At 41.1% G+C, this 25,379-nt stretch overlaps 1 protein-coding gene across 1 annotated transcript in view; it reads right to left on the reverse strand.

Annotated features, from left to right (window-relative positions):
- Window positions 1–261: 261 nt before the first annotated feature.
- PLCL2 (phospholipase C like 2) overlaps window positions 262–25,379 on the reverse strand; it is a 201,014-nt gene continuing 175,896 nt past the window's right edge. Inside the window, exons 5-6 of the mRNA XM_029910994.1 lie at window positions 17,938–18,047; window positions 262–1,182 (exon numbers count right to left, since the gene is read on the reverse strand). Coding sequence (XP_029766854.1) covers window positions 1,003–1,182; window positions 17,938–18,047 — 290 coding nt within the window. The 3' untranslated portion in view covers window positions 262–1,002. The remainder of the gene's footprint in view (window positions 1,183–17,937; window positions 18,048–25,379) is intronic.

Consider the following 25,379-nt stretch of genomic DNA (forward strand, 5'->3'; position numbering starts at 1 on the left):
ATAGTGCACTGTGTGATGATACACTGTACTTAAATCAGGAGCCGTAATAGATGGCTCTAACGTTTGTATAATAACTTTAAGAGTACATTAGCTACTGTACCTTTATCTAAAATAAATAACAGAAACAGGTTTTTGACAAACCTCGTAACTGAGATATCACCTATTGTGTATGGAAGAAAATATTTTTAAACTGAAAAATAAAGTTAAAGTTTAGTTAAAAGATTTACTTGCATGGGAGTGATATCACAAAACTTGCTTTTAATGTGAACACTTCACTTCACAGAATGAAAAATTATTTATAACACTTTACTCGCAGTTTGGTCACTTTTACATTAGCTGTACACATTTGCTGAAGTTCATAGGTATGTATCTTCTTCAGGCCTAGGCTATAGCAGACTGATTGCACATTTTCCTTTCACACAATGGCTCTCCTATAATGCACTGAAGTGTGTCAGTGAGCACTGTCTAGTTACATTCTCCTTTTTATTTATGGCTCAACAAGAAAAAAAAATTCCCCTTCAAACCCAAATACCCTCAAGTGTCTAAAATAAAATCCACATTTTTTAGAGAATGTGTAATTCATTTTATTGACCTGATTTTCATAAGTTAGGTGCACAATTGCATACCTATGTATTACAAACAATTACTGAATTTTGCACAAAAATCAAGGAATTGCACACCTAATTATTTTGAAAATCAAGCACAGTCACAGTCTAACCTATGAATCCACCTTCCCTTTTCAGCACACTTTACTGAATTATGATATATTTTACACATATACATTTTGGCCAGCAAGATAATTTCCATGTTAAACAATTTCATTGCCGTCACACGCAGAATTGCAAAGTACGTTCACAGTTTTAATAGATTGTAATTAGCTTTTCCAGTTGTGCTTTAAAAACTCCAAATATAGTTTTCAATATTAAGTGCAAAGCAAATGTCCTGTGCAGCTACAGTTGGTTGCAGAGTTATAAACTCCAGAATTATGAGCAGAAAGTTCCCTCATTCTCCAATTTCATCACTTGACTTTTCAGGTATGGCCTCCAGGCTTCGACGGGGCTTTGAGACTTCTGCATTTTCAGTGCCTGGTTTATTGAGTCCACATGAAAGAGCGGCATAATGGATTTGTTTCAGATTCTCAAATGTCTCATTTTTAGCATATTTTAGAAGATCAGCTTGTCCCTGTAAGAACAAGTACAGTTAGAACATACAATCAATAATAGGATTCTTTTCAGATTTATTGTACAGTTGCCCTGCTCATGAAGATCAAAACCAGATTACTATGCGTTAGTAAGAAGCCATGCTGCTTGCATTCTCTGGATGTATAAACAAAAGAACAGAAACCCTCGCTACCCAACAGCTTTCAGTAACAGAATCTGCTACAGTTTTAACACATGCTGTTTATTAATGCCGACAGACATGGGGATTCATTTATACACCTCACAGAGCAGTTACATGCTTTTCTTTTTTGTTTACCAGCAAGTCTCTTCACTCAACAGTAGCCTGGTGATAAACCTAAATAAGGGCTGGCATCAGAGAAAGCCCTTGTGAGGGGGCAGAGAGGACTGAAAACTCAGCTGGGTTACATTGATGATGCTTCCAAGGAATTGTATTTGTCCTGCTGTACTAGGCGGAGCTTAAGGAGAAGCTCAGAGAAAGGGCAGGCCTAGAACAGAAATTGCAATCCCTCCCTCCCTTCCCTTGGTGGAGTCATGCTATCATTAGCTAGGTTCTCCCTACTTGCAGCTGTGCTCAGGAAGAGCCAAAGAGGTGAACCACCACGAGGCAATGCTGCTACAAACAGCAACTCCTCCATATGCTATTTACATGCAGGAATCCATGGGCTGAACATGCTACAGAGAACAGCCTCTTCCCTGAGTCACTGCACATAGAAGACTTCACAGAACCTGTGTAGAGAGGCTCCTGGGGTAAAGGAGATTACATTTGCACTCTCTGGAGGGCCACCCTTTGGCTTATCCTGTTTTACTTCTGCGAGCAGCTCTGAATAAGCATACCAGATCAGTATAGAACTTGCTAAAGAATGTTATGGTACTGACATTTACAACTGATGAAAAATATTTTCATATGGAATTAGAATGTACCAAATTATTTTTGTTTGAGCCACACAAATGGAAAACATTGCTGTATACAAAAAAATTCCTCCTTGAAATTGCAATTGGCAATGCATGTTCCACCTATGGGGAGACAAGTAACAGAAAGTTCAGCCACTGCGGCACTGGCTTCAATAACATTCTGATTCTTTCATCTGTTAAAGGAAACCAGGACTTTTTTTTCTTCAAACATGACAACCAAGAAAGTTAATTTAAAACATTCCGGTAGAATAAGTGAGTCATAGCGAGAGTGCATCTGTTTCTAGCACAAGTTGTTATGTGGATTAGTTAGAATGCAGTTTTAGAACTTTAACCAGGCTGTTTATTATAGGTTGTATTGGTGGCTCGGCCTACAATTAAGCTTGCCTGACACCCCCCATTATGAGACTCTGTTGCTTACAACTATGTGACTCTTTAACTGTTCGGGCTGAAATTTTCCATACTGCCTCAGCCTCCAGCTGATTTTTTTTTTCTGAAAAATTTCAGCCATTTCCAAGAACGAGATTACAGAAAAAAGGGTTTTTTTTTTGTCCATTAAAAAATTCTTGAGACCTTTTCTTTGAATGACTTTAGTGTTTGATATTTTAAAGCAAGGACTTGTAATTTGGCGGGGGGGGGGGGTGGCCTTTATATCAGGGATGTGCCTTTTGCTGTCAAAATATGCTCGTTTGGCCAAGTGATAAGCCTTTGACAAATTGAAGTTTGCACATGCTCAGTAGAGATTTCATCAATTTCAGCAGCTAAATTTCCAGAGTCTGTCCTCAGGGAGCATGCGCCTGCATATGGTTGTGCATGTTCTATCCAGCCTAGGGCTACACGTGTGAAGCCTGACTTTCTCTGTAATGGTTGCTCCCTGTTACTTTGGGGTGGGCCCTAGAACTACGAGTAGGGAGATGGTCTCTCCTGTGCTATTAATGACCATGCTTCTGCCCAGGCCACGTGGGGGAGGAAGCTGTCTGATTCAAATGTAGAGGGAACAAGAGCTGGACCAAGGGGAGAAAAAGGCTGGGGGGGCGGGAGAGAATCTGGAACTGGGAGTGGGGACTGGGTGTGATTGGACAAGGAGACTGGCTGGGACTGTTTGGGAGAGAACACTGGGAGATGGTGAGAGAAATTCAGGGGGGCTGGGAGATAGTTGGCTTATGGGGAGAACATTGAAATCAGACAAGGAGCTGGGGAGCGGAGGGACAACTGGGACTGACTGGACAAGAAGACCAGGACTAAGACCTACTGGGGAGAGCTGAGAAAGAGCTGGGGTGCCGGGCGAGAACAGGGACTGACTGGGAGCTGGAGTGGACAGGGTGACTGACATTGGATGACAAGCCTGCAGAAGAAAAGTGGGATAGGTGGGATGAGGACCCAAGAGAAGAGAACTGAGAGTGGCTGGGCAAGAAGCCTGGGACTAGAAATGGTGGGGGAGAGGGGAGAAAAGGAGAGACTGGGTCTAGGACAGTGAGTCTGGCTAGGGAGACTAGCAGTGGTTAGGCAAGGAGACTGGGCCTGGGTAAGTTAAGAAGAACAGTACTGCGGCAAGGAACCAGGGATGGAGAAGAGACAGGACTGGGACAAGTTGAAGGGAATGGTGCAAAATGGGTCAAGTCAGGGGAGAGGAAAGGGGAGGAATAGGCAGAAGAATCTATGCCCACTATAGCACACTCCCATCCAGAGCCTGAAATGGAACTCAAGATTGACAGATAGCAATAGCAGGTTGTCATTCTCTGTATGGACTAGCAGTGGGGTGTGGAGTGAATGGCACTCTTTTCCCATTGGGTTTCATAAATAGTTGCTGACAGCAAAGGAATAGTGAGACTCAGTACTCCATTAACTCAAGTGGCAGAGGTCAATGCAGTGGCTCTAAAGAGTCCAACCCTGCTGATGAACCATGTGGTTGTCAATATGATGCCACAGAATGGAATTCCCCCCCCCCCCAGTTTGCTTGTTTAAAAACCTAGGAAATTAAACACAAACGCTGTTAAAAGTCCACTACTGAGGTTGCAAAGTAAAGCACTTAAATGTTAGGAAATGCCAGAATTAATTTCCCCCCGGTGCACCCTTAATTTCCCCCCGGTGCATAGGCAGTGTGACACAGTCTTTAATTACATGATCACGTACTGTTTTTCCACAGGACCAATTTTCAAAGGTGGTTCATTCTTTCAAACTAATTCACCTCAGAACAATACAAGGCACAGTTCCTTAGTAAGGGCTATTACAATGCCACATTTCCTTTCTTTGAGCCCTGCCATTTTGGCTTTGGGGATATTCAAAAAAAGGAAGCAAGACTTTTAAAAAAAAATCATAAATTAATCGATTCCAAGGCCAGAGAAGACCATTGTAACCATCTAATCTGACTTCTTGTATAACACAGGACTCCATCAAACTCCTCCTGTTCCCCCAAAAATGCTTGATGGTTGGCAAGTCAAAATAAGCCAAATAATAGCCTTTCCTGACAAATAAATCTAGCTTCTTTTGGCTTCTTTTCCTTTAGCAGTGCTCTGTTCTGTCTTGCCTTCTTGTTGGCCACCATAATAACCAGGGTGGCTGTAAAATATTCCACATCTCCATGTGGAAATTGATATTTTCTGTCCACCTTCCTGGATGTGACGGCAATTGTAGCTGGGGTCTGTTATAGTGATTGGGCTGAATTCATTATTGCCTCATTTATAGGCCAGGCTACCATTCCAAAGCAGTAGATTGCAAAATATTCACTAGCTTGTGGGTGGGCTCCTGCACCTCCTCCAATGGTAGCTGGAGTGCCGTTGTTTTTTTCCAGCGGTCTTAGAACTCCTTAAAGCAGGGGTTCTCAAATTGGAGGTTGGGACCCCTTAGGGGGTTATTACGTGGGGGGTTGCGAGCGGTCACCCTCCACTCCAAACCCTGCTTCACCTCCAGCATTTATAATAGTGTTAAAACATAAAAAAGTGTTTTTAATTTATAAGGGGGGTCGTACTCAGAGGCTTGCTGTGTGAAAGGGGTCACCAGTACAAAAGTTTGAGAGCCACTGCCTTAAAGTCATCTAATTGTGGGGCCCTGAGGAGCAACACTGCTTCACCCAGAGATGATGACAAAGCAACTGGTCTTGAGGAATCTAATGGAGGAAGGGCTTGGTTCCTCTTGCTCCTCCTCATGACTACGAGAGACCTGAGCTGGTGGGAGTTCGGGCGCTGCTTGAGTTGCTGAAAAAATGAATGAAGGAGCCTTAGGCATGTATGGTCAGTCTGAGTAGTCTTGCTTCCCATGAGATAACCAAGGTGCCCAACAGGGCCACAGAAGTATGGGCCTTGAGGTCCTGGTGTGAGGAACCAGGGTCCTGGGAGTGATGAGGGCCACTGGAACTTCTAAGGAGGTAAAGGATGGTGGTAATGCTCTCAGTGAGTACACATGATCATACTTGTGATCATCACCCAAGGTAACTGAGGATGCTGAGGAGAATGAATACTCTAGATCAGGGGTGGCCAACCTGAGCCAGAGAAGGAGCCAGAATTTACCATTGTACATTGCCAAAGAGCCACAGTAATACGTCAGCAGCCCCCCCATCAGCTTCCCACCCCCATCCGCTCCCAGTGCCTCCCGCCCACCAGCAGCCCCGCCGATCAGCAACTCCCTCTCCCTCCACGCACCTCCCGATCAGCTGTTTTGTGGCATGCAGGAGACTCTGGAGGGAGAAGCGAGGGCACGGCTGGCTCAGGGGAGGGGTTGGGAAGGGGTATAGTGGGGGCAGGGCCTGTGGCAGAGCAGTGAGCACCCCCCAGCATATTGGAAAGTTGGCACCTGTAGCTCCAGCCCTGGAGTCAGTGCCTATACAAGGAGCTGCATATTAACTTCTGAAGAGCCACATGTGGCTCTGGAGCCACAGATTGGCCACCCCTGCTCTAGATCCATCACAGATGCTGTGGATCTGGGTGTTGCTGGCAACTGTGCTGAGGTTCTTGATGCCACATTCAAGAGTCTCAGCACAGTCAGGGTGAGTTAGGTTGAAAGGAGTGAATACTCCAGTTCTTGCAGGATTGGAAGGTCTCAATAAATCTGGCTGGTGCTGGTACATGTACTCCGGGGTGGCTGATCCAATCAGTGCTGGAGTTCAACCCTTGACCATGCTTAGCCTCATGACCGTGCTGACTTTGCTACCATTGCTTGGGTAAAGTGTATTTTCCCCCATTGGTATTTCATTCATATAGGCCAGGGGCTCTCTGATTTATTTTGCTAGGCCCCCCTTTGAAAATATTTCAGGCTGTGACAAACCCCCCCACCACATACACACACAAAAAAAGTGACAGCAAATTACTAAACATACTCATAGGAGCATACTTGTGGTATTGCCACCCTCACTTCTGAGCTACTGCTGGCATTGGCACTGCCTTCAGACCTGGGTGGCCAGAAAGCGGTGACTGCTGTACCCACCCCTACCCTTCCAGCTACCTCCCTCCTCCCAGCAATATTTTTTGTGATCTCGCAACCCCCTTACGAGCCTTGCGATCTCTTTTTGGGTTGGGACCCCCAGTTTGAGAAACACTGATATAGGCAGAACTATTCCTAAAACTTTCCAAACAAACTGTAATCAGGAAGTGGCAAAGCTTCAAAGAAAAGTCTCCCACAAGGTAAGAGTTTCAAAAAATGCTTAATGACTGAAGATGGGGGGAGTGGTGTGACAGAATGGAAAGAGTCATGCAATCTCAGCTACAGCGCTTACTGAAGTAGCAGCAAAACACAGTAACACGGACCTTAATAAAATTAAACTAAAAAGCTCCTTTGTACGGATTCAAAGATTTGTCTTCTCAATTTAGAACTCAACAGTTGGCCTAATACAGTAATTCATTTGTTACAGATTAAATGTCTCAACAACTAGACAAAAGCCCAATCCTATAAGCTCTCTAAGTGAGGAACTACTAGGACATGCAAAACCGATGCTAAACTCCTTATATGTTGTTACAGACGACCCCAATTTCTTAACACACTATTTGATCCTGATTCACAACACAAAGTACTATTATATACAATTGATTGCCAACTGGCATATATGTATGCATTGAAATTGTGGGCCATTCACCCTTCGTCATGGACAGTCACACCCCATGCTCTGCAAAGCTATGCTGCAAAACCAAGATGTATGCAAAACCCATGCATTCCAAAATGTTTGAGCCATCGATTTGCATTCAAGAGTGATATGCAGATACCATAATCCTGAATGAGTTAAAGGAAAACAACATTCAAGGAAACAAAGCGATCAGCTACCCCAACAGTAACCTGATCTTTAAAGGCAACTCAATCCTGGAGCCTGAACCAATTTCAAAACTAAACCCAGATGCCGCTTGTTGGCTCTATGGCGATGTCAGTTCTACCAGCCTTTCACCTCTGAAGAGTTGCCTTCAAATCTGGGTTAGGTCAAAAGTGAAATGAGTTTAATTCTCTGAATCTAGTCTCCGTTGGAAAACTGTCCACATAACCAAGATATACTACCACCAAATCTGACATGGTTGAGAACCAGTTTGGGGATGGGAACAGTAAGGGGTTTGCATGTCACAAGGCAAATTGCAAGGAAGCTGCCATTCTGGACTGTAACCACTGCTGTCCACTAAAGAAAGGAACAACAGAATAAAGCACAATAGCCTATTTCATGTACAGAATACTTCTGCTAATCCAAAACCCTGTTATCTGCACCTCCACATTATCAGAATTCCTCATCATGAGATATCTGCCGCTACAGCATGTATCTCATGCTGGGGAACAAGGAAGGGATTTGGATAATGCGGAGGTTCGGTTAAAAGAGCAACCTCCCGACCCCAGCCAGGACAGCGAGGAGGAGGAGGAGCATCTGGCAGTGGGGAGGCCACCCTGATGCTGAATGGCTCCTGTGGCAGTGCAGGGAGCCTTCTTCAGTCCCCACTGTCACAGGGAGTAAGTGTGTGGGGCTGTGACAGAGGAGCTGCAGAGGGCTCCCTGCACTTCTGCAGGGCTGAGGACACTCAATCGCTGTAGACACTGGCCGGGGGGGTCCCTTCTCTGCCTTGTCAGGACTGCAGCCTCACCCTCACACCTTGTGCCTGCAGGCATTGGCTGTCACCAGCTCGGCAGCAGCACATGGAACCCTCTGCAGCTCTGTTGTGACAGGAGTGAGCGAGAAGGGACAGCAGAGATCTCCAAGCAGGACTGTGAGGAGGACAATGACGAACCCCTGGCTGTTGGTGAAGCCACCCCCTGCTGAAGGCCTCCTGCTCTCTTCATCATCAGAACTCCCAATCCGAATAAAATGCATATAACTGGGAGTATATTGTACAGTAGATATTCATGTTGCTCATAAGTGGTGGTTGCTCTTACAAGGTGTTGCTGCAAATGAGCATCTACTGTATTAACATTTGTTCATAATTCACAAAATGAATTCAGTAGAGTATTGCTTTGTGGCCCATCATGTAGTAATTGCTTTAAAGGACATCAAACTTCAACACTGATATTCATTTATAAACTGTTAAAAAAAAAAAAGAAGAGGCATGAGTTAATATGCAGTGTCAATTAAATTTCCTTAATGAATGTAAAAGTTCTCATTTGCCTGAATTCTACCCTAGAAGAGCAACTTCATCAGAATGGAAAAGCTCATGCTTCGCTTTGATATTTTCAGGTATGAGCTGTAATGTCAGATCTGAATAGAAACTGAAAGGTAATTAAAAAAGGAAAGGGTTTTGGGTTTATCATCTCCTCTACATCTGTGAAATGAGATGTTGGCTTTGATCCAATGTGACACAGTAACAAGTAGAATGTCTCAACAGTTTTACATTTTCTTTACTCTGTATCTTGTACTGAAGCTTGATTTTTTTGTCACAGATTCTACTGTACTGTGTAACTGTCACTATTATTACTGTATATTTTACTTTTAAAATGACTTGTTGGCCAGAAATTAAAAAGGAAATAGGAATGTAAAGAAATGGGAGGGCAGACACCACAATGTGGTGGTCATAGAACAGCACTGAGCCATCAGATTGGCTGGCTCAATGGGGTGCTCCAATGTAGTCTGTCTAAAGGGCAGCAGTATTTGAATAAGAAAAGGATTGGCACTGGCATCTCGATAAAATGCAGTTCATCTTGACTTGTGTGTGTATATGTATGGTTACACTGTGCATCTTTTCTCTAGTGCAGGTATTTGTGCTGATTCTTGTACATGTCTGTGCAGGTTCTTACACGTCCTCCTTTCCAACAGGACGGTAAATTTTAGGCCACTTAGGGGCCATCTCCAAATAATCACCATTGTCGATTTTAGTTTGGGATAATTATGAGGTGGAGGACATGGAATTGATGGTAAACTCCACAGTTGTTGGCCATCTGAGAGAAAAAGCATCAAACCATCAGTCACCTGTGCCAATGTGACTTCGTATGAGGACACCCCCTTGCTCTGAATCAGGAATGGTTCGTGTAGGTGCCACAAGGTAGGCCTTGGAGCTGGTGCCACTACATATTCTGTCTTTGATGTGGCAAAGACACATACCTGGTCTTCCCCAGCTGATCAAAGAGTTCAGAAGGAGTGACCATCATGAGCAATTCTTGTGTTTAGGTAAGTTTTGTTTAAAACGTTGCAGTCTTGTAGCCATTTTGAATAAACAAGGAGTTCATGCTGGCATTTGGGTGGGCCCTCAACAATTGACAAAGGGTAATTTTGTAAGTATATTTATAAATAGTATTTAGGTACAGTACCTGCCTTATTATTTCATTGATATCAACCGCTTTGCACTGTATGGTCTCACATTAATTAAGTGAAATTTGTACCCATTTTGCTCAAATTGGCAATACTGAAGAGAAGCACTCTTCACCACACACACATATTGTGGGACTGTCTGCCCCACAAAAAACCTGCAAGTTTGAACACAGTATGTCAATACTTGGGAGCTAACCCACATTCAGTACCAGTTAAGCTACTCCTAGTGCTGCTGCTCATTGTCAAGAATTTTTTTTTGTAGTGTAGACAAGCTGCATGTGAAGAACATCTGAGATATATTTGACAAACAGAATCTCTAAGTCTATGGGTGAAATCATTCTATGGTTTAGAAAACTGTTGAGATTCTGTGACAATAATGGGTTGTGAACCCAAGTGCTGATGACTGAAACTAGTTTCCATCCTACTTGTACTTTAACAGGAGCTTAACATCAGAAGAACTTTTGTGTTTAATATTTAAAAAGGATATTTAATATTTACATAGCAAAGTTCTTCTGGTCATTAAATTTTCATGTTTAATCCCTTTAAGGCTTTCCTGAACTTTGGCTGGGGACTATTTATGAAGCCAGCTGGGACAACCTTTAAATACATCCAGCCTTTCCATTTTGTGCCTCAGTAAAGCCAAAGAACAGTAGCCAAGGCCATGCAAGCAGTCTGCAGGAGGTGAGGGCTGTGGAAGCAATGTTCTGAGCTTGTAGCTGGAGGCATGTAGGTAACTTTGTACATGCCTCCAGCTTCCATCCAGGACACACCACATGATCCATTGTCTACAGCCAAGCTCTAAGATACAACCGCATATGCTCCAATCCCTCAGACAGAGACAAGCACTTACAAGATCTCTATCAAGCATTCTTAAAACTACAATACCCACCTGCTGAAGTGAAAAAACAGATTGACAGAGCCAGATGAGTACCCAGAAGTCACCTCCTACAAGACAGGCCCAACAAAGAAAATAACAGAACACCACTAGCTGTCACCTTCAGCTCCCAACTAAAACCTCTTCAGCGCATCATCAAAGATCTACAACCTATCCTGAAAGATGATCCCTCACTCTCACAGATCTTGGGAGACAGACCTGTCCTCGCTTACAGACAACCCCCCAACCTGAAGCAAATACTCACCAGCAACCACACACCACTGAACAAAAACACTGACCCAGGAACCTATCCTTGCAACAAAGCCCGATGCCAACTCTGTCCACGTATCTATTCAAGTGACATCATCCTAGGACCTAATCACATCAGCCATGCCATCAGGGGCTCGTTCACCTGCACATCTACCAATATGATATATTCCATCATGTGCCAGCAATGCCCCTCTGCCATGTACATTGGCCAAACTGGACAGTCTCTAGGCAAAAGAATTAACGGACACAAATCTGACATCAGGAATCATAACATTTAAAAAACAGTAGGAGAACACTTTAACCTGTCTGGTCATTCAATGACAGACCTGCGGGTGGCAATTTTGCAACAGAAAAGCTTCAAAAACAGACTCCAACGAGAAACTGCTGAGCTTGAATTGATATGCAAACTAGATACAATCAACTTAGGCTTGAATAGAGACTGGGAATGGCTGAAACATTATAAACATTGAATCTATCTCCCCATGTAAGTATTCTCACATTTCTTATCAAACTGTCTGTACTGGGCTATCTTCATTATCACTTCAAAAGTTTTTTTTCTCTTACTTAATTGGCCTCTCAGAGTTGGTAAGATAACTCCCACCTTTTCATGCTCTCTGTATGTGTATATATATCTCCTCAATATATGTTCCATTCTATGCATCCGAAGAAGTGGGCTCTAGCCCATGAAAACTTATGCTCAAATAAATTTGTTAGTCTCTAAGGTGCCACAAGTACTCCTGTTCTTTTTGCGGATACAGACTAACACGGCTGCTACTCTGAAACCAGCCAGGTCAGAGACATGCTCTCCTGGCCCTCCCCAGATAAGGTGGGAAGGGATGGGATGGGGAGAGTGTGGGAGTCCTGGGCTAGGGGTGGGGTCATGTGTGGGGTGGTCACAAGGGTTACTCCCCTGACTCCCAGCTTCTCCCCCCCAAAAAAATTTCCCCACCAGTTGCTGTTCCGGCCCGTTAGGGTAAGCAGCTGGCACGCCGGGACACTTTGTTTACTTAGGTTTACCTCCGTGCCTGCGGACGCTCGAGGTAAACAAACCATCTTGGACCACCGGCGGCTTATCCTGATGGCCCGGGAGCCAAAGTTTGCTGACCTCTGAATTATAGGGGCGGTTTATGAACGGGTTATAAATTTTTTTCCATTTTTACTTATCCATCTTGGGGGGGTCGGTTTATAAACGAACCGGCTTATGATCGAGTATATACGGTAATTTGTTTAGAAATTACATCAGCTGTGTCCTACATTCCTGACCTTTCCCTATGAAGGAGCTGAGATTGACTCTTGGTTTTCAGCATGAGGATATTTTTGTAATGTTGTTCAGATTAACATGACTTTTCTTTATTATAAGAGGTTATGCTTTTTTCTTAAAAGAAGTAGGCTGATTTCGAATAGCCATGGGGAAATATAGAGCAAATAAAATGAACCTGTATTGTTTATTTTTCCTTCCTGATGCATAAAGATAGCCTCAAAAGGTATGTCTATACTGCAACGGCTGGAGGGACAGCAATGGTTCTTAATATTTAAGATGTGCTTTCCCCAGAGGAGTGGATAGGGTACTGATCATACCCACACACACATTATGGGGCATGGACACTGCAATTAGTGGGTGTGCTGAAAGGAACTCCCTGCACCCTCTCTAGTCTCAACTGTTCCTATCGGACCATAAATTTCTGATTTAGTACTTTGACCATTACACTCAACACCTTGAACTACATGTAGTTCCTTCCTAATATAAAGTCACAATATACACCTTCATGACCACACCTCACACTTTTTCTTTAGCTCACAATACATGCACTACAGTCACTATTAAACTCCATTTAGTCTGAAATCAGAGTACTTCCAAGAGTGAATTAAAATCTTATTACCTAATGACCATGCCCATAGAGGTGAAGAAAATAATGTCAAACTTCAGTGGCATTAAACCAGTTAAAACATCTACATTATAAATATAATATACAAATAGAAAGGTCAATCTTTTTTTAAAAAAGTGACACCTCACAGAAAGATTGTAAGTGTAAAGTAATGGCAAAGAACTTTAATATCCTCTGATAAAAGGTGATTTATACACATGATTATTATTATTATATATAAAGTTTCTGCAGTTGGTAGGAATATCTATTGGTTTTAAAGTTCATAAGAATGTCAATTGTTTTTCAAACTTCTCATTAGGATGAATAATTAGAAAATGCTTTTTTAATATATGGTAGTGGTGGAAGGGGCAGATTTTGCAATGTTCCTGTGGAGTACACAATAAATATAAATGAAACTAGAAACCCACCCAGCACTGATGGAGAAAGAAACCCACACAAACAACAAGTTTGTATGCCAGTGATATGCAAAACAAGAATAGTAGATTTAAAATTAATTATGCGGTCAGTGCCTATCTTAGAGTATATTTAGAATTAATTGCTAGTGTCCCAAACAAAGTAGCTGGACTTTTAAAAATTATTTGCAGGTCACTTTTAAGAAAGTGGATTTGTCTTTTCATTTACCACCATATGAAAACCAAGGACAAACATACAGTGTCTTGTTGCACCTCCACAGTCAGTGAGCACCCGGGTCTCTTCACCTTTAATGATGTTCAGTGGATTTTTCACAAATATACCCACATGCGTTATTTCTTAAATTATTTTGAGGGGCTCCACAATATTGTACCCTTCACAACATAAGCTCATTATGCTCGTATAACATAACAATATATTTAGAGGAAGAAATAATTATCCACATTCTATCCTGTTTTCCAGTTTTGGCAAAAGAATTGACATTTGTACCTGACATGTCTAGAGATTTAAAGAAAATGCTAATATTTGAACTGTGATGGTTCTTAAAAGTTTTTCTTTGGAGAGGGGTGGGAGCAGGTTGAAGCTAGTAGACAGTGAATGCACTCAGAAGTTTAAAATCTCTAACTTCCTTTTTTTTTTTACTTTTTAATTTAAACACCAAAACTTTTCAAATAATAAAAATATATAACCACATTTCACAAGACTACCTAGAGATTTAGAATACTAATTATTTCACTGTTCTTCAGTTAAGTATTATAGAGTGGATATATATCAAATTCCAAGCAGCTCTGCTCTCACTACAAAACTGTAATTCATGGATCAATGGGAAAAGGAGCTGAATGAATATGTACATGCTGGAGGCCTGAGAATCAGTTGTGCTAGAAGCCAAAAATGTTTCCCTGTGTCATTAATAGAAACGCAATACAAACTATCTATCAGCATATATTTTACAGCATGAATAATCCCTATATATCCCAGTATACCAGATTTATACTGGATAAACTGTGTACAAAACGGGCTAGTGTTCTAAAAGAGTGAGTTTTTCAAGTAAATGCATGCATATAAATCCAAATCCTGCATCCGATGTGACACCCAAGTGGTTAAATGCTGTGCCCAGTAACTCAACGGAAACTTTGCCATTGACTTTAATTGGGTCAGGATTACACCCAGCACACTTAATACAAAGGAAACTGGCTGGGCCGAATCCCTGGGTGAGGTTGAATCAACAGATCATGATTGCTGGAACCTTGGGAAAATGACCCTGGTGTCTGGTTGTGCCTGAAAGTTCTGTGTCTCAGCCCCACAACTTTTTCAGGCAGAACAAACACACTTTATATGGACTTTGTTCAGCTATTCAAAATTTGGCATGTGCTCACCAAATTCTAGCTGTAAATGTGCCTAACAATATAGGTCTAATTTTTCAGAAGTGTCTAGAAATTCTGGGTGCTCATTTTGAAACAATTTAAATTTAACTATGTTCTGAGCACCTCTCCTCTGAAAATTAAACCCCTACCTCTAAAGTGTTTCCACCTGGGCACCCAAAAATGGAATCACTAGTCACTTTTGACAGTCTTGGCCCTGGTTCACACTGTTGTGAGGTGTACAACTTGCAACTAAAATAACCAAGACCTAGAATAACTGTTGTCTATAGTGCTATTAGCTTAGCGATCACTCATCCTTTTGATGGAGGCAGGTGAAAAGGACTAATCTATGTATGGAAAACACTGAGGTCACTAAATGAGTCTGTTCCTAAACAGATGAAGTATTTAAATTTGAAAAATCCTAGAACCTTCTTTAATATCATGAAAACACTATAAACAGTTGTAGTCAGCCACATGTTGGCCATATCTGGGTCCCCAGCATATTGAGCCCTACTTAGCTGTACCTTTTTACTCTAGTATTTTTCTATTTTGATATTTCTCTTCTGATCACACTGTAATATTTAATGATGTGCTTGACTCCTCTCCTATAAGGTAAAGTATTTTCATGTATTTCTGTAACTAACTGATGTTTTTCTGTGATTTGAGAGCTATTTTTCCTTTTATTTTTTGTTCTCTTCTCTGTAGAGGCCTCCTATTTATATGTAGAGACACCAAGGGGTTTTTTTGGGTAAGAGAAGTCTGGAATGAGGGGCAATACCTTGGCTTTACAGGAGAATTAACTCAATGGCATATTAATATATTTTCTCTCTCTAACTACTAGGAAATGATAGTACTTTGCTATTGTTTGAAAAGGTGTACTCACTAAAAATGAGGAGTAAATCGGAGCTCCCCTATACATATAGACTTTAGCTTTCTTATGTTATGGCCTATTATTGGATTGGATTTAACATACACTTTTATTTCTTTTTTTCTGAATAAAAATCTGCTGCTGAATAAAAGAAAATGCTGCGTAATCTGTTCTGAATATATTTAATTTTACTTTGCATGTGTGCTCTCATCTAATCCTCTTTGTTCAGAGAACAACCACCTGGGTTGAAACGGTCTCTATTTAAGACGTTATGTACTTCAGTCAATTGCCCTATTGATCATAGTTTTCCCAAGCCATGTAAAGTTGGCTTTAATTTTTAAGCCACTCTGATAGAGCACCCTCTCAAATGGCATGGTATCAGTGACAGTACCACAGTGAGAGGCATCAGATACTGTATCAGTGACAGTATCACATTGAGGGGCATCAGATATTTTTTACGCCTTACTCTGAAGTATCTGAGACTGGTTCAAGTCTATGACTGAGACCTGGATTACCAGAGTTCAAGATGAGAGAGACCTATCTGTCTTTCATCTTCCCCATTTGCAAAATGAGGAGGGTAATAATAATTAAAGGGCTGCTGTGGTTGTCTAATATTTGTAAAGAACTTTTCAATAATGTTTTACATCTTCAGTGTGGCATATCTCCATCATCATTTGCCACACATGGAGACAAGATATTGACTGGCTGGCTCATTGGTCTGTTCTGCTATAGCATTTTCTATGGCACAGGTACCCTTCTGCAGACGGGGGTTTAGTGTGGGAGGAAACAAAGCAAGGTGAACATTAAAGAGCTCTGTCCCCTCAGAAGGAAGAGCCTGCCACCTCCCAACCTTGTTGGTCCCAAGGGCATGGCATGTGAGGGTGACAGGCCTTCAGTACTGTGAGTGGTCAGGTCCACCATACTGCTATTCTGCCCTCCGCCAACCCTAGCATCATGGCTCCTGCAGACATTGGGATGCCACTGACCACTCTGCAATTACAGAAAACTCCCTACACTCTGAATAGGATACAGACATGAGGTCTAAGTTACTGTTGCTTCAGGCAGTATTAAATTAGGTAGGAATAGCCAAGCTGATCTCTGATGCTCAGGACAGAAAAGTGCAGCAAATAATAACTTCTTCCCCTCATGCCCCCCAGAATGTTGGACCATGATCCCCCGATGCATCCACAGAGTCCCAAGACACAGGGGAATGATGCCAAGATCCACCAGATCTAGCAGAAGCTGAGGGACAATCTGGCCCCTTTAACTTTAAACGGAACTTGGAACCTTACCGACATAATTTGTTACCTGTGAATGCTCTAATGAATCTAACCTATTTTTGTTTCTCCCTAGAGTTGGGCTCAAAGAGGACTTTTGCCATCTTAAATACTCTGAAAAGCACAGCTCAGCATCTGTCAGCTGAAATGGATAGCAAGTGTGGGAGAACAACATGGGGGTGATGGTTTTGTATGTAATGTTTTTCTATAACGGTCATAACAACACGAGTGTGGGGAGAAGAATTAAGCTGAGAAGGGGGTAGAAGGAAAATTTATTTTCAACAATTAAAAGAGAGAGTTTAAAAAGCATGCATTAGAGGGAGAAAGATGAAACAATTTTTGTAATTAAAATAGATTTTACAGTTTATTGTAGGGATGAGGTACTCGGCTGGACAGGGGACAGGAAATCTTTATTAAATTTAAATAGAAAACTGTTTAAAATGAGGCTGGAAGGACTGAATTGGAGAAGTTAAGGGAGGCAGCTGTGATAACTATCAAACTATTTTACTCTACTATGCAGAAAGACTGTAGACGACAAATATGAAAACCATTCTGCATTTTAACTGTCTGAGGGTGTCCATTTGAAAACTGTTTATACTACATCACTTCATGTTCAGTCAAAATGTAAGCATAATGTGCTTAAGAAAAAGCAGAGGGAATTTCTAAGTCAAACATACTCAGTTACTCAAATCAGAAGTATTAATACATTTATGTATACATCATTAAACACTATTCATCATAGATTACAAAAAATCAACACTTGTATTTATTTCCTATCTCGATCTGCATTTATCTCAATACTGCTTCTCCTTTTCAAATCATTGAATAGATTTTGAACAGCTGCATAGCCTCTTCAGAGCCCTATTTATTCCAGAAATCAATAATTATTATCCTATATGGATATTCAGGACCACAGGGGACCCTGTTAACATTAAAAGGCTTTACAAAGAACATATCAAAAACTAAACCAAACAAAAAACCCCAAAGAAATTACAATGGTAAAATTCAGTGTACTTGTCTAAATTCATGTTGACAGCTTGTTACTCTTTCAGGATACATGAGATAATTTATAAAGATAGTAAAAGAAATGAAATCAGGTCACATAGTGACCACTAATTAGCTACACAAGACAATATAATTATAAGACCAAGTGTGAATGGAATAAATAACATAATTGCTAGCACCAGTGTAGAGACATTACCTTTAAAATTGTAATATTCCAGGTAAAACTCTCTACTGCTTTTTGTAGTTTCCTTTCTTTTAAACCTTCCTTTGCGCCTATATTGTGCAGGTTTTCATGGAACTCCATTGCTGTGGAGGGTGAAAAAGATGAATTTAGTATCTTGGTATTTACTTTGAATTTTCATGATGGTAGAGAGAGATTTTCTAGAAACATTTCATATAAATAGCTTCCTGGAACTGCTGTCAAAAGCTTTGATAAATCTGAACTGGAATAAGGCAAAGATGAGAGACTGAAAATAAAGTCATAATGAAAAAACAAGTTGAAGGACGGGTGAAAAATCTGCACATTTTTATTCTATACTGGCAAATGTTCATGTTTTCAGTCATACAAACTTAATCAACGTGTCAATGTACATTTATTCTCTAAGAAAAAGGTAGCATGTTGTAAGTTATTATTGGGTTATATAAAAGCGTTACGATCTTTACTGTACAAAAAGCCACAGTACTTGCAATCAAATTCATTGTACTATATATAAAGGTCTTTTTGTCAGTTGCTGTAATATGGAAACAGTTAACTTCATGAAATGTTATCCTCTGACAAATGTATTTTGCATCTTGGTCTTTCAAGCATTAAATCTAGATAATGGATAATTTGACAGAACCATAGCATTGTTTATACCAATGGACGCAAGTTTACTCTTTAAGAAATGTAACTTACGTCCCACATCGCTGTTGTTTCATGTCATATATGGTAAATTTAGAATAAAAACACTGATATCTTCTTCATACAAGGATAGAATTGGCTCCCTCATGTGCCCAGGCAGTGCAGCTAGTATGGTACTGCTGCACAAAGAGAAGGGCAGGATACAGAGAACTATGCTCTGTGGCACTCCATCTATGGCTAGGTCTACACTATGAGCTAGTGGTTTGATTCCTCTGCTTGTGTACACATACTTGCACTAGATAGATGTCAAGTAATTGTCTCATTGCCACTCTGTAGCCTCAGGTTGGGGATTCTGTTCCACACCCCTAAATTCCCTGACTCAGAAGATGTGGTCCGTAATGTACAATACTGTAGTAATGTCATGCAATAACATACAGATACGAACATGACACACACATTTTTCCTTAATCCCCCACCTCTTGTGTGTCTACAGGTCAGATTTATGTTTTTTGTGTTTAGATTTCTTTTTCTGTTCTGGGCAAACTAAGTGTTCTACCTGTTCATAACAGTCACATGCAGTCATATGTCAAACCCAGGTACATCGTTTTTTAAAAGCTTCATAAATCGATTTGAATGACAAAGTGGTCGTTTTTGCATTTATTATATTTTTTAACTGACTGCAAGGAAAACTAAAATAGTGAATTCCTTATCTGAATTAAACTAGTGTATCATTTTTATTTAAAAACATTAATTTCCTCATAACTCTGACTCAGTCTCTGGAGTGCAGCCTCAATTAAACCATTCATTACGTATTTGCCCAGCACAGATTATCAACCAGGTGAAAAATTAAAACTCATTCATCCATAGTATTTATTTCCTGTCCAAATAATCTACAATCAGTTTAACAATATGCCTACGGATAGACTTGTAGACCCACAGCTACAATGTCCAACTCCTACTACAGCCATGAAAATACAACTTTTCTTATGTGTAGTTGGAGTCCTCTAAATACATTGTTTCCCCAGATCCACAGTTTTGGATACACAGTGCTGCATTCAGCATCTTAGAAGGAACGCAGACCAATGCTACAGGAGATAGGTACAGAGGCCCTGCCTCTTTGTTTCATAACCATCTTCCCACCAGTAATAAAGTCAAAGACAAGCAGGGAGGAAGGAATGCAAGTGCGGATGCAATACAGTCAGGATGATGGGGTTCAGAGCATACACAAGTTTACTCAAGATTGGATTGATGTTTGGGGATCGGGAAGGTAGCTTTAGGGCTGCTTCTGCACTATGACTGAGCTGCGCTTGGATGTTTTGACCAGTGGCTGCTGCAAGGAACTGGTTGCAGGTCTCTAATCCTCAGTTTCCCATCCCCAAAATGGATTCTATGCCAGTGGAGAGTCAGGCATAGTGAGGCTCTGATTCATCCCTCTCTCCTATCATGCATGCATGCTCACACCCAGAAAACCTTTGACAAGTACCTTCATTTCCCTACTCTTGGAATGGGAGTGGGGCAGCTGACATAGGAGATGGTAGAGCTGGTGGAAAATTCCCCAAGGGGAATTCTCCGCTATTTTCAGCTATCTTAATTGCCATTTTGTGCCATGTACGCTCTGCAGAGTGGCTTCAGCAGAACAGAGACTAGTTGACTATGATCAAAGTTTGCTTTCTACCAGCTCAGGAAAAGCCATGCTAGCTGCCAAGTAAACCTGGATTAAGACCATGTGATGTGTCTCACCTTAATGAGCACCAGCCTACATACACCCCAAAATATTTTTAAGAGGCAAAACAAAAACATCCTATGGTGGTTTACGAATCTTAATTAAAATAGGATAACAAGTTTTTAAATAATCTAGTAAAATTAAATAATTTAATTTTCTATTAATTACTGTCAACTCCTTCTTTTAACATATACTTGTCTTTGACAAGTGCTAACACACTAGGAAAAGAATATGGTGTAACTAATCTCACACTTTGTGACAATCAGTCCTCTGTATTGCTTTCATCCTATTATAGAATCAACAAGCACTAACATTAACGTTATTTTTATATCTTCAAACCATGGTTCTATCTTTTACAGCTTCATTTTGATTCAGGTCTGAATCAGTCCTTGAAGCTTTTGCAAAAATGTTTTGCTCTTGGGAAAAATGTATATTTCAAAATGTTAGGAACTTTGCAACAAACAGATATTTCTGACTGAATGTACTTAATGGATGCTAGTTTTTCCACAGGATTAACTTGTGGCAAAATATTTTAAGGTCATTTATATAAAATCTACTGTAACTCACACTGGATTATGAGCAGTACTAATATGTTATATTAGTATTGAAAGTACTGTGCATTGACATTGCTATTGACTGGAACACACTTTACAATTTGTAGGGCCTCAAGCTGTTTGAAGGGAGAAAGATGAGTCCCTGAATTGCCTCCATTTCCAGTTCTGTTGCTGTATAGTGAGGGGTGTGAAAGATGCTGTGGGGTTGCCTCTCTCTCCAGTGTCACAGCTGGAGAGAGATCTAAACTCAGTATAGGCATGATTTTGTAAGGTACTAAGCATTATGGCCCAGATTCAGCAATGCATTTAAGCCATAGTCCCGCTGAGGTCAGTGTGCCTATTCACATGTTTAAAGTTGAGTTGCTGGATCAAGACCAGAGTGTTCAGCACTTGGCAGGATTGAGCTCTATGTGAGTTGCAGAAGCCCCAAGTAAACAGGGCACCAAATGGCTGCTTGTTTTGCTTGTGATTCTTTCTGGCCATTTCTTGCATTACTACTAGCTAACAACTGATAAAACAAACAACAACAGTAACAGACAAATGACTTTAAATTGATGTGGGGAAGACAGAGAAGGGAACTAAGGAGGAAAGACATGGTTTCTCATTCAGAAATAAATGAAATGGGAAACACATTTGCACAAAATCATGTAAAAACCCCTTAAACTAATATACTTGTAGAGAAAACTTATCTATAAAATTAAATACAGAATATATTAACTGGAGACATAAGAAATTATATCCTGCAAAAACAATGTTTTCTATTTTGTTTTTTACAAGTGCAAATTCAAATTTAGCTCTCATTAAGATATATGAAATGAATCTAGTACTCAAGCAGGTTTAATTACTTTTATTATTATTCTTAGCTCATTTATATGTTGGACTGTCTGATTGATAACAGACACTAGACTACACTAAACCTGAATTATTAGATTATTCAGAGCTGTATTCCTGTATATACCATCTGTCTAATCCACAAAGCACTAGTTACCCATCTTTTCTAGCTTTGCTGACAGCTGTCAAAAATGGACAACAAGCTAAAGTTTCTGAGAGATTATGAGGATTACATATGATACCCAAGAATGCTAAAGCAACTTTCAGCTGTTAATGATTCACTATGTTCATGCAAGGAAAACCCCCAGCAAAATATATAAACACACTGTTACTCTCAGAGAGTAAGAATATCTGGTTTTCTTTGATAGGACCAAACTTTTAGATATAAGAAAATGCCACATTTAATTCAAGCTATACTATGTCTAAGAAGAATTTTTTTCTTGATTTAGGCTATAGCTCATTCCACGCTACAACTCTAATTCAGCATGATCAATGTAATTAGGGTCAAACTGAAACATTTAGACACTGGCCTGAACAGGAATAGGGGATAATGTGGAGCAAAACTGTCACATGTGGAGAGACGATGTTTCAGTGTAGTACAATCTCTCCCTGAGCAGCCAAGTGCATTTGGAATGACGCAATCTGCTTTGTTCAGTGCAGCTGGCTCATTGTGCATGCTGGTAGGCCACTGCATCACTGCCTCCCTTGAGTCAACGGGCACCTCTGGAGGCACACATAAATAAGCAGTAAAACCATGACAGGCTTTTGCATGGGTCATTCAAGGTTGGGTGAGGGGCTCCTTGCATTCCCCCCAATATCTGCAGATGGGTTTGGCACAATTTATCTCTGAATGACTTTTTATAAACCTCGTCATAGTATCTAAGCTTAACTGGTAAATTAAACACCACAATCCATTAATTAAAAGGGCTCATAATATAGTATAACACTTCCCAGAATGAAAGATTGCTGTTTTTAATTATTAATAATGATAGCTATCTAGCACTGCTGCAGAGCCAATCAGATGCTGGACTGAGTGATGTGCCAATCAAATACTTGACTGAAATGATGCATCTGAAGGTGCAAACTCTGGCTCCAGCAGATCACCAGAGGGAACTAGTACTCCAGTGATCCCAGTCATTACGATAGCACATAAAACGACATACAGTCCATAAAATAGCTAGATTCCAAACCATAGCAAACCTCATAGATTAAAACAAACACCTTGAATTATTTCAGAAGGAGGTGAAAAGCCAGTGCAGTTCCTGGAGCAGAGATGTAATATGCTCACATGAACCCACCACATTATTAGGGAACTAATTGCATTCTGTGCTAACTGAAAGCTCTTTAGTGGTTCCTTATTATATTAACCATTGTAACTGCACCAAGAATAGACAGACTAATTTGTGCATGTTCAAACTTCTCTCAATTAACTTTATCAAAAGCAATTATTACAAAGATGAGATCCTGCTAAACAGAATAGGTAGGGCCCTACCTACCAAATTCACGGTCCATTTTGGTCAATTTCACAGTCGTAGGATTTTAAAAATTGTAAGTTTCATTATTTCAACTATTTAAATCTGAAATGTCATGGTGTTGTAATTGTAGGGGTCCTGACCCAAAGACGAGTTGTAGGGGGGGGGGGTCGCAAGGTTATTGTAGGGAGGGTTGCAGTACTGCTACCCTTACTACTGCGCAGCTGCAGGCGGTGGAGCTGCCTTCAGAGCTGGGCAGCTGGACAGTGGCGGCTGCTGGCCGGGAGCCCAGCTCTGCAGGCAGAGCTGCCGCCAGCAGCTGCGCAGAAGAAAGAATGGCATGGTATAGAATTGCCACCCTTACTTGTCTGCAGAGCTGGGCCCTCAGTCAGCAGCTGCCTCTCTCCAGCTGCCCAGCTCTGAAGGCAGCAGCGCAGAAGCCAGGGTGGCATGGTATGGTATTGCTGCTGGCGGGGTGTCGCCTTCAAAGCTGGGTGTCGCCTTCAAAGCTGGGTGCCCAGCCACCAGCTGCTGCTCTCCAGCCACCCAGCCCTGAAGGCAGTGCAGAAGTAAGGGTGGCAATACTGTGGTCCCCCTAAAATAACCTTGTGACCCCCCCCGCAACTCTCTTTTGGGTCAGGACTCCCAATTTGAGAAGGCTGGTCTCCCCTGTGAAATCTCCATAGTATAGGGTAAAAGCACACAAAAGACCAGATTTCATAGTGAGAGACCAGGTTTCACGGTCCGTGACGCATTTTTCATGGCCGTGAATTTGGTAGGGCCCTAAGAATAGGTAATCTGAGGGTTTAAAAATATGACTTCTGATTCTCTTCTGGATTTTTTCCTGAAGAACCATGGCTATGGGTCTTCAGTAGCAGAAAGTCAGTCTGTGGGAGCTGCAGTAGTTTAAGTATCTGATAACCAACCCCCTACTCAATCATTAAGGGATTAAGGGCTGGCCAACACAGCCCAAAAAGTGATTCAGCCTCGCAGGCGGCCTCTGCCCCATCACAGAATACATCAAATCTGCCTTCCCCTGGAAGGTCCTTTCAGGGAAGACAGCAGTGAATACAACTGTCTTCCTCCAGGATGAACTCACTTTTGTGAACAATCGTCCCCAGGGACACAAGGCTTTATCACCAGCATAGGTAAATCAAGCCCTAGGAGCTCACCCCCTATTATAAATACCATCCCTTAACTTCCATCCAGACTTGGTTCCCTTGTACAGTAGCACCTCAATGTACATCCCAATATCACCTGCACATAGTCATCCACTCCTCCTGACTCACATTATGGCCTTTTGGGGACTCTGAGAGACTAATTAAAAAAAATACACACTTGTCCTCTCAACTTTTGAAGCAGATAGGGTTACTTTAGATACTGCCCTTCAGCTGATGGATAGAGATTCTGCCTTAAGACTGCATCAATCACTTATATTTGAATAAATATAGCATTTACTTACAAGATATAACACACAAATAAGGCAATTCATGCACCAGATAAACAAATTAAAAACAAGGACTTTAAGCAAACTCACATGCACTGTTCACTCCCATGCACGAGGCTTAAACCTTCCTAAATATTTTGTTACATGAGATAGTGAACAAAAAATACTTCTGAGTGGGAAATGTGGAGGGGAAAGCACATTTTAGTGAGTGCAAAAATGGAAGTCAGTGTTTGAAAATCTGGCCTTTAACTTGAAGGACTTGGTTAGGAAGAGAAACAGTGTCATTTTACAAGTTACCCTGCCTTCACAACACAGGTCATGTTAATACTCTATAGTTGTTAAAAGAAAGGATAACAGAGTAGCATGGATCAACATCAGAGCTGAAAGTTTGAACAAAACACTGCCAGTTCTTACCCAGTGATTCTCACAGCATACATGTCTGCTCTAAATTGCAACAAATTTTCACCTTACATCTAAAGCTCTCTAATAATCAACACTTAATTATTTCTAGATTATCAAGTTCTTTCCTTTCACAGCAAATCACTCTGTGCTTTCCCCATGCACACTGGATACTCTGCATTTTCAAGTCCCCCCACTACCCACCATCTCTCTCTCTCTCATGCAAATACACATGAAAAAATGATTGCCATCTAATTCCTCCACCCATCTGTTATAGCAGCTGTATCTGTTGTAAGCTATACAACATGACAGGGCATGAACTGTTTTACATTAATTCACACCTAGTGTATTGTGATGGACGAGACAGAAAG

Source organism: Terrapene carolina, unplaced genomic scaffold, assembly GCF_002925995.2.
Source record: "Terrapene carolina triunguis isolate 2854851 unplaced genomic scaffold, T_m_triunguis-2.0 Scaffold84, whole genome shotgun sequence".
In the NCBI taxonomy this organism is placed as follows: domain Eukaryota; kingdom Metazoa; phylum Chordata; order Testudines; family Emydidae; genus Terrapene; species Terrapene triunguis.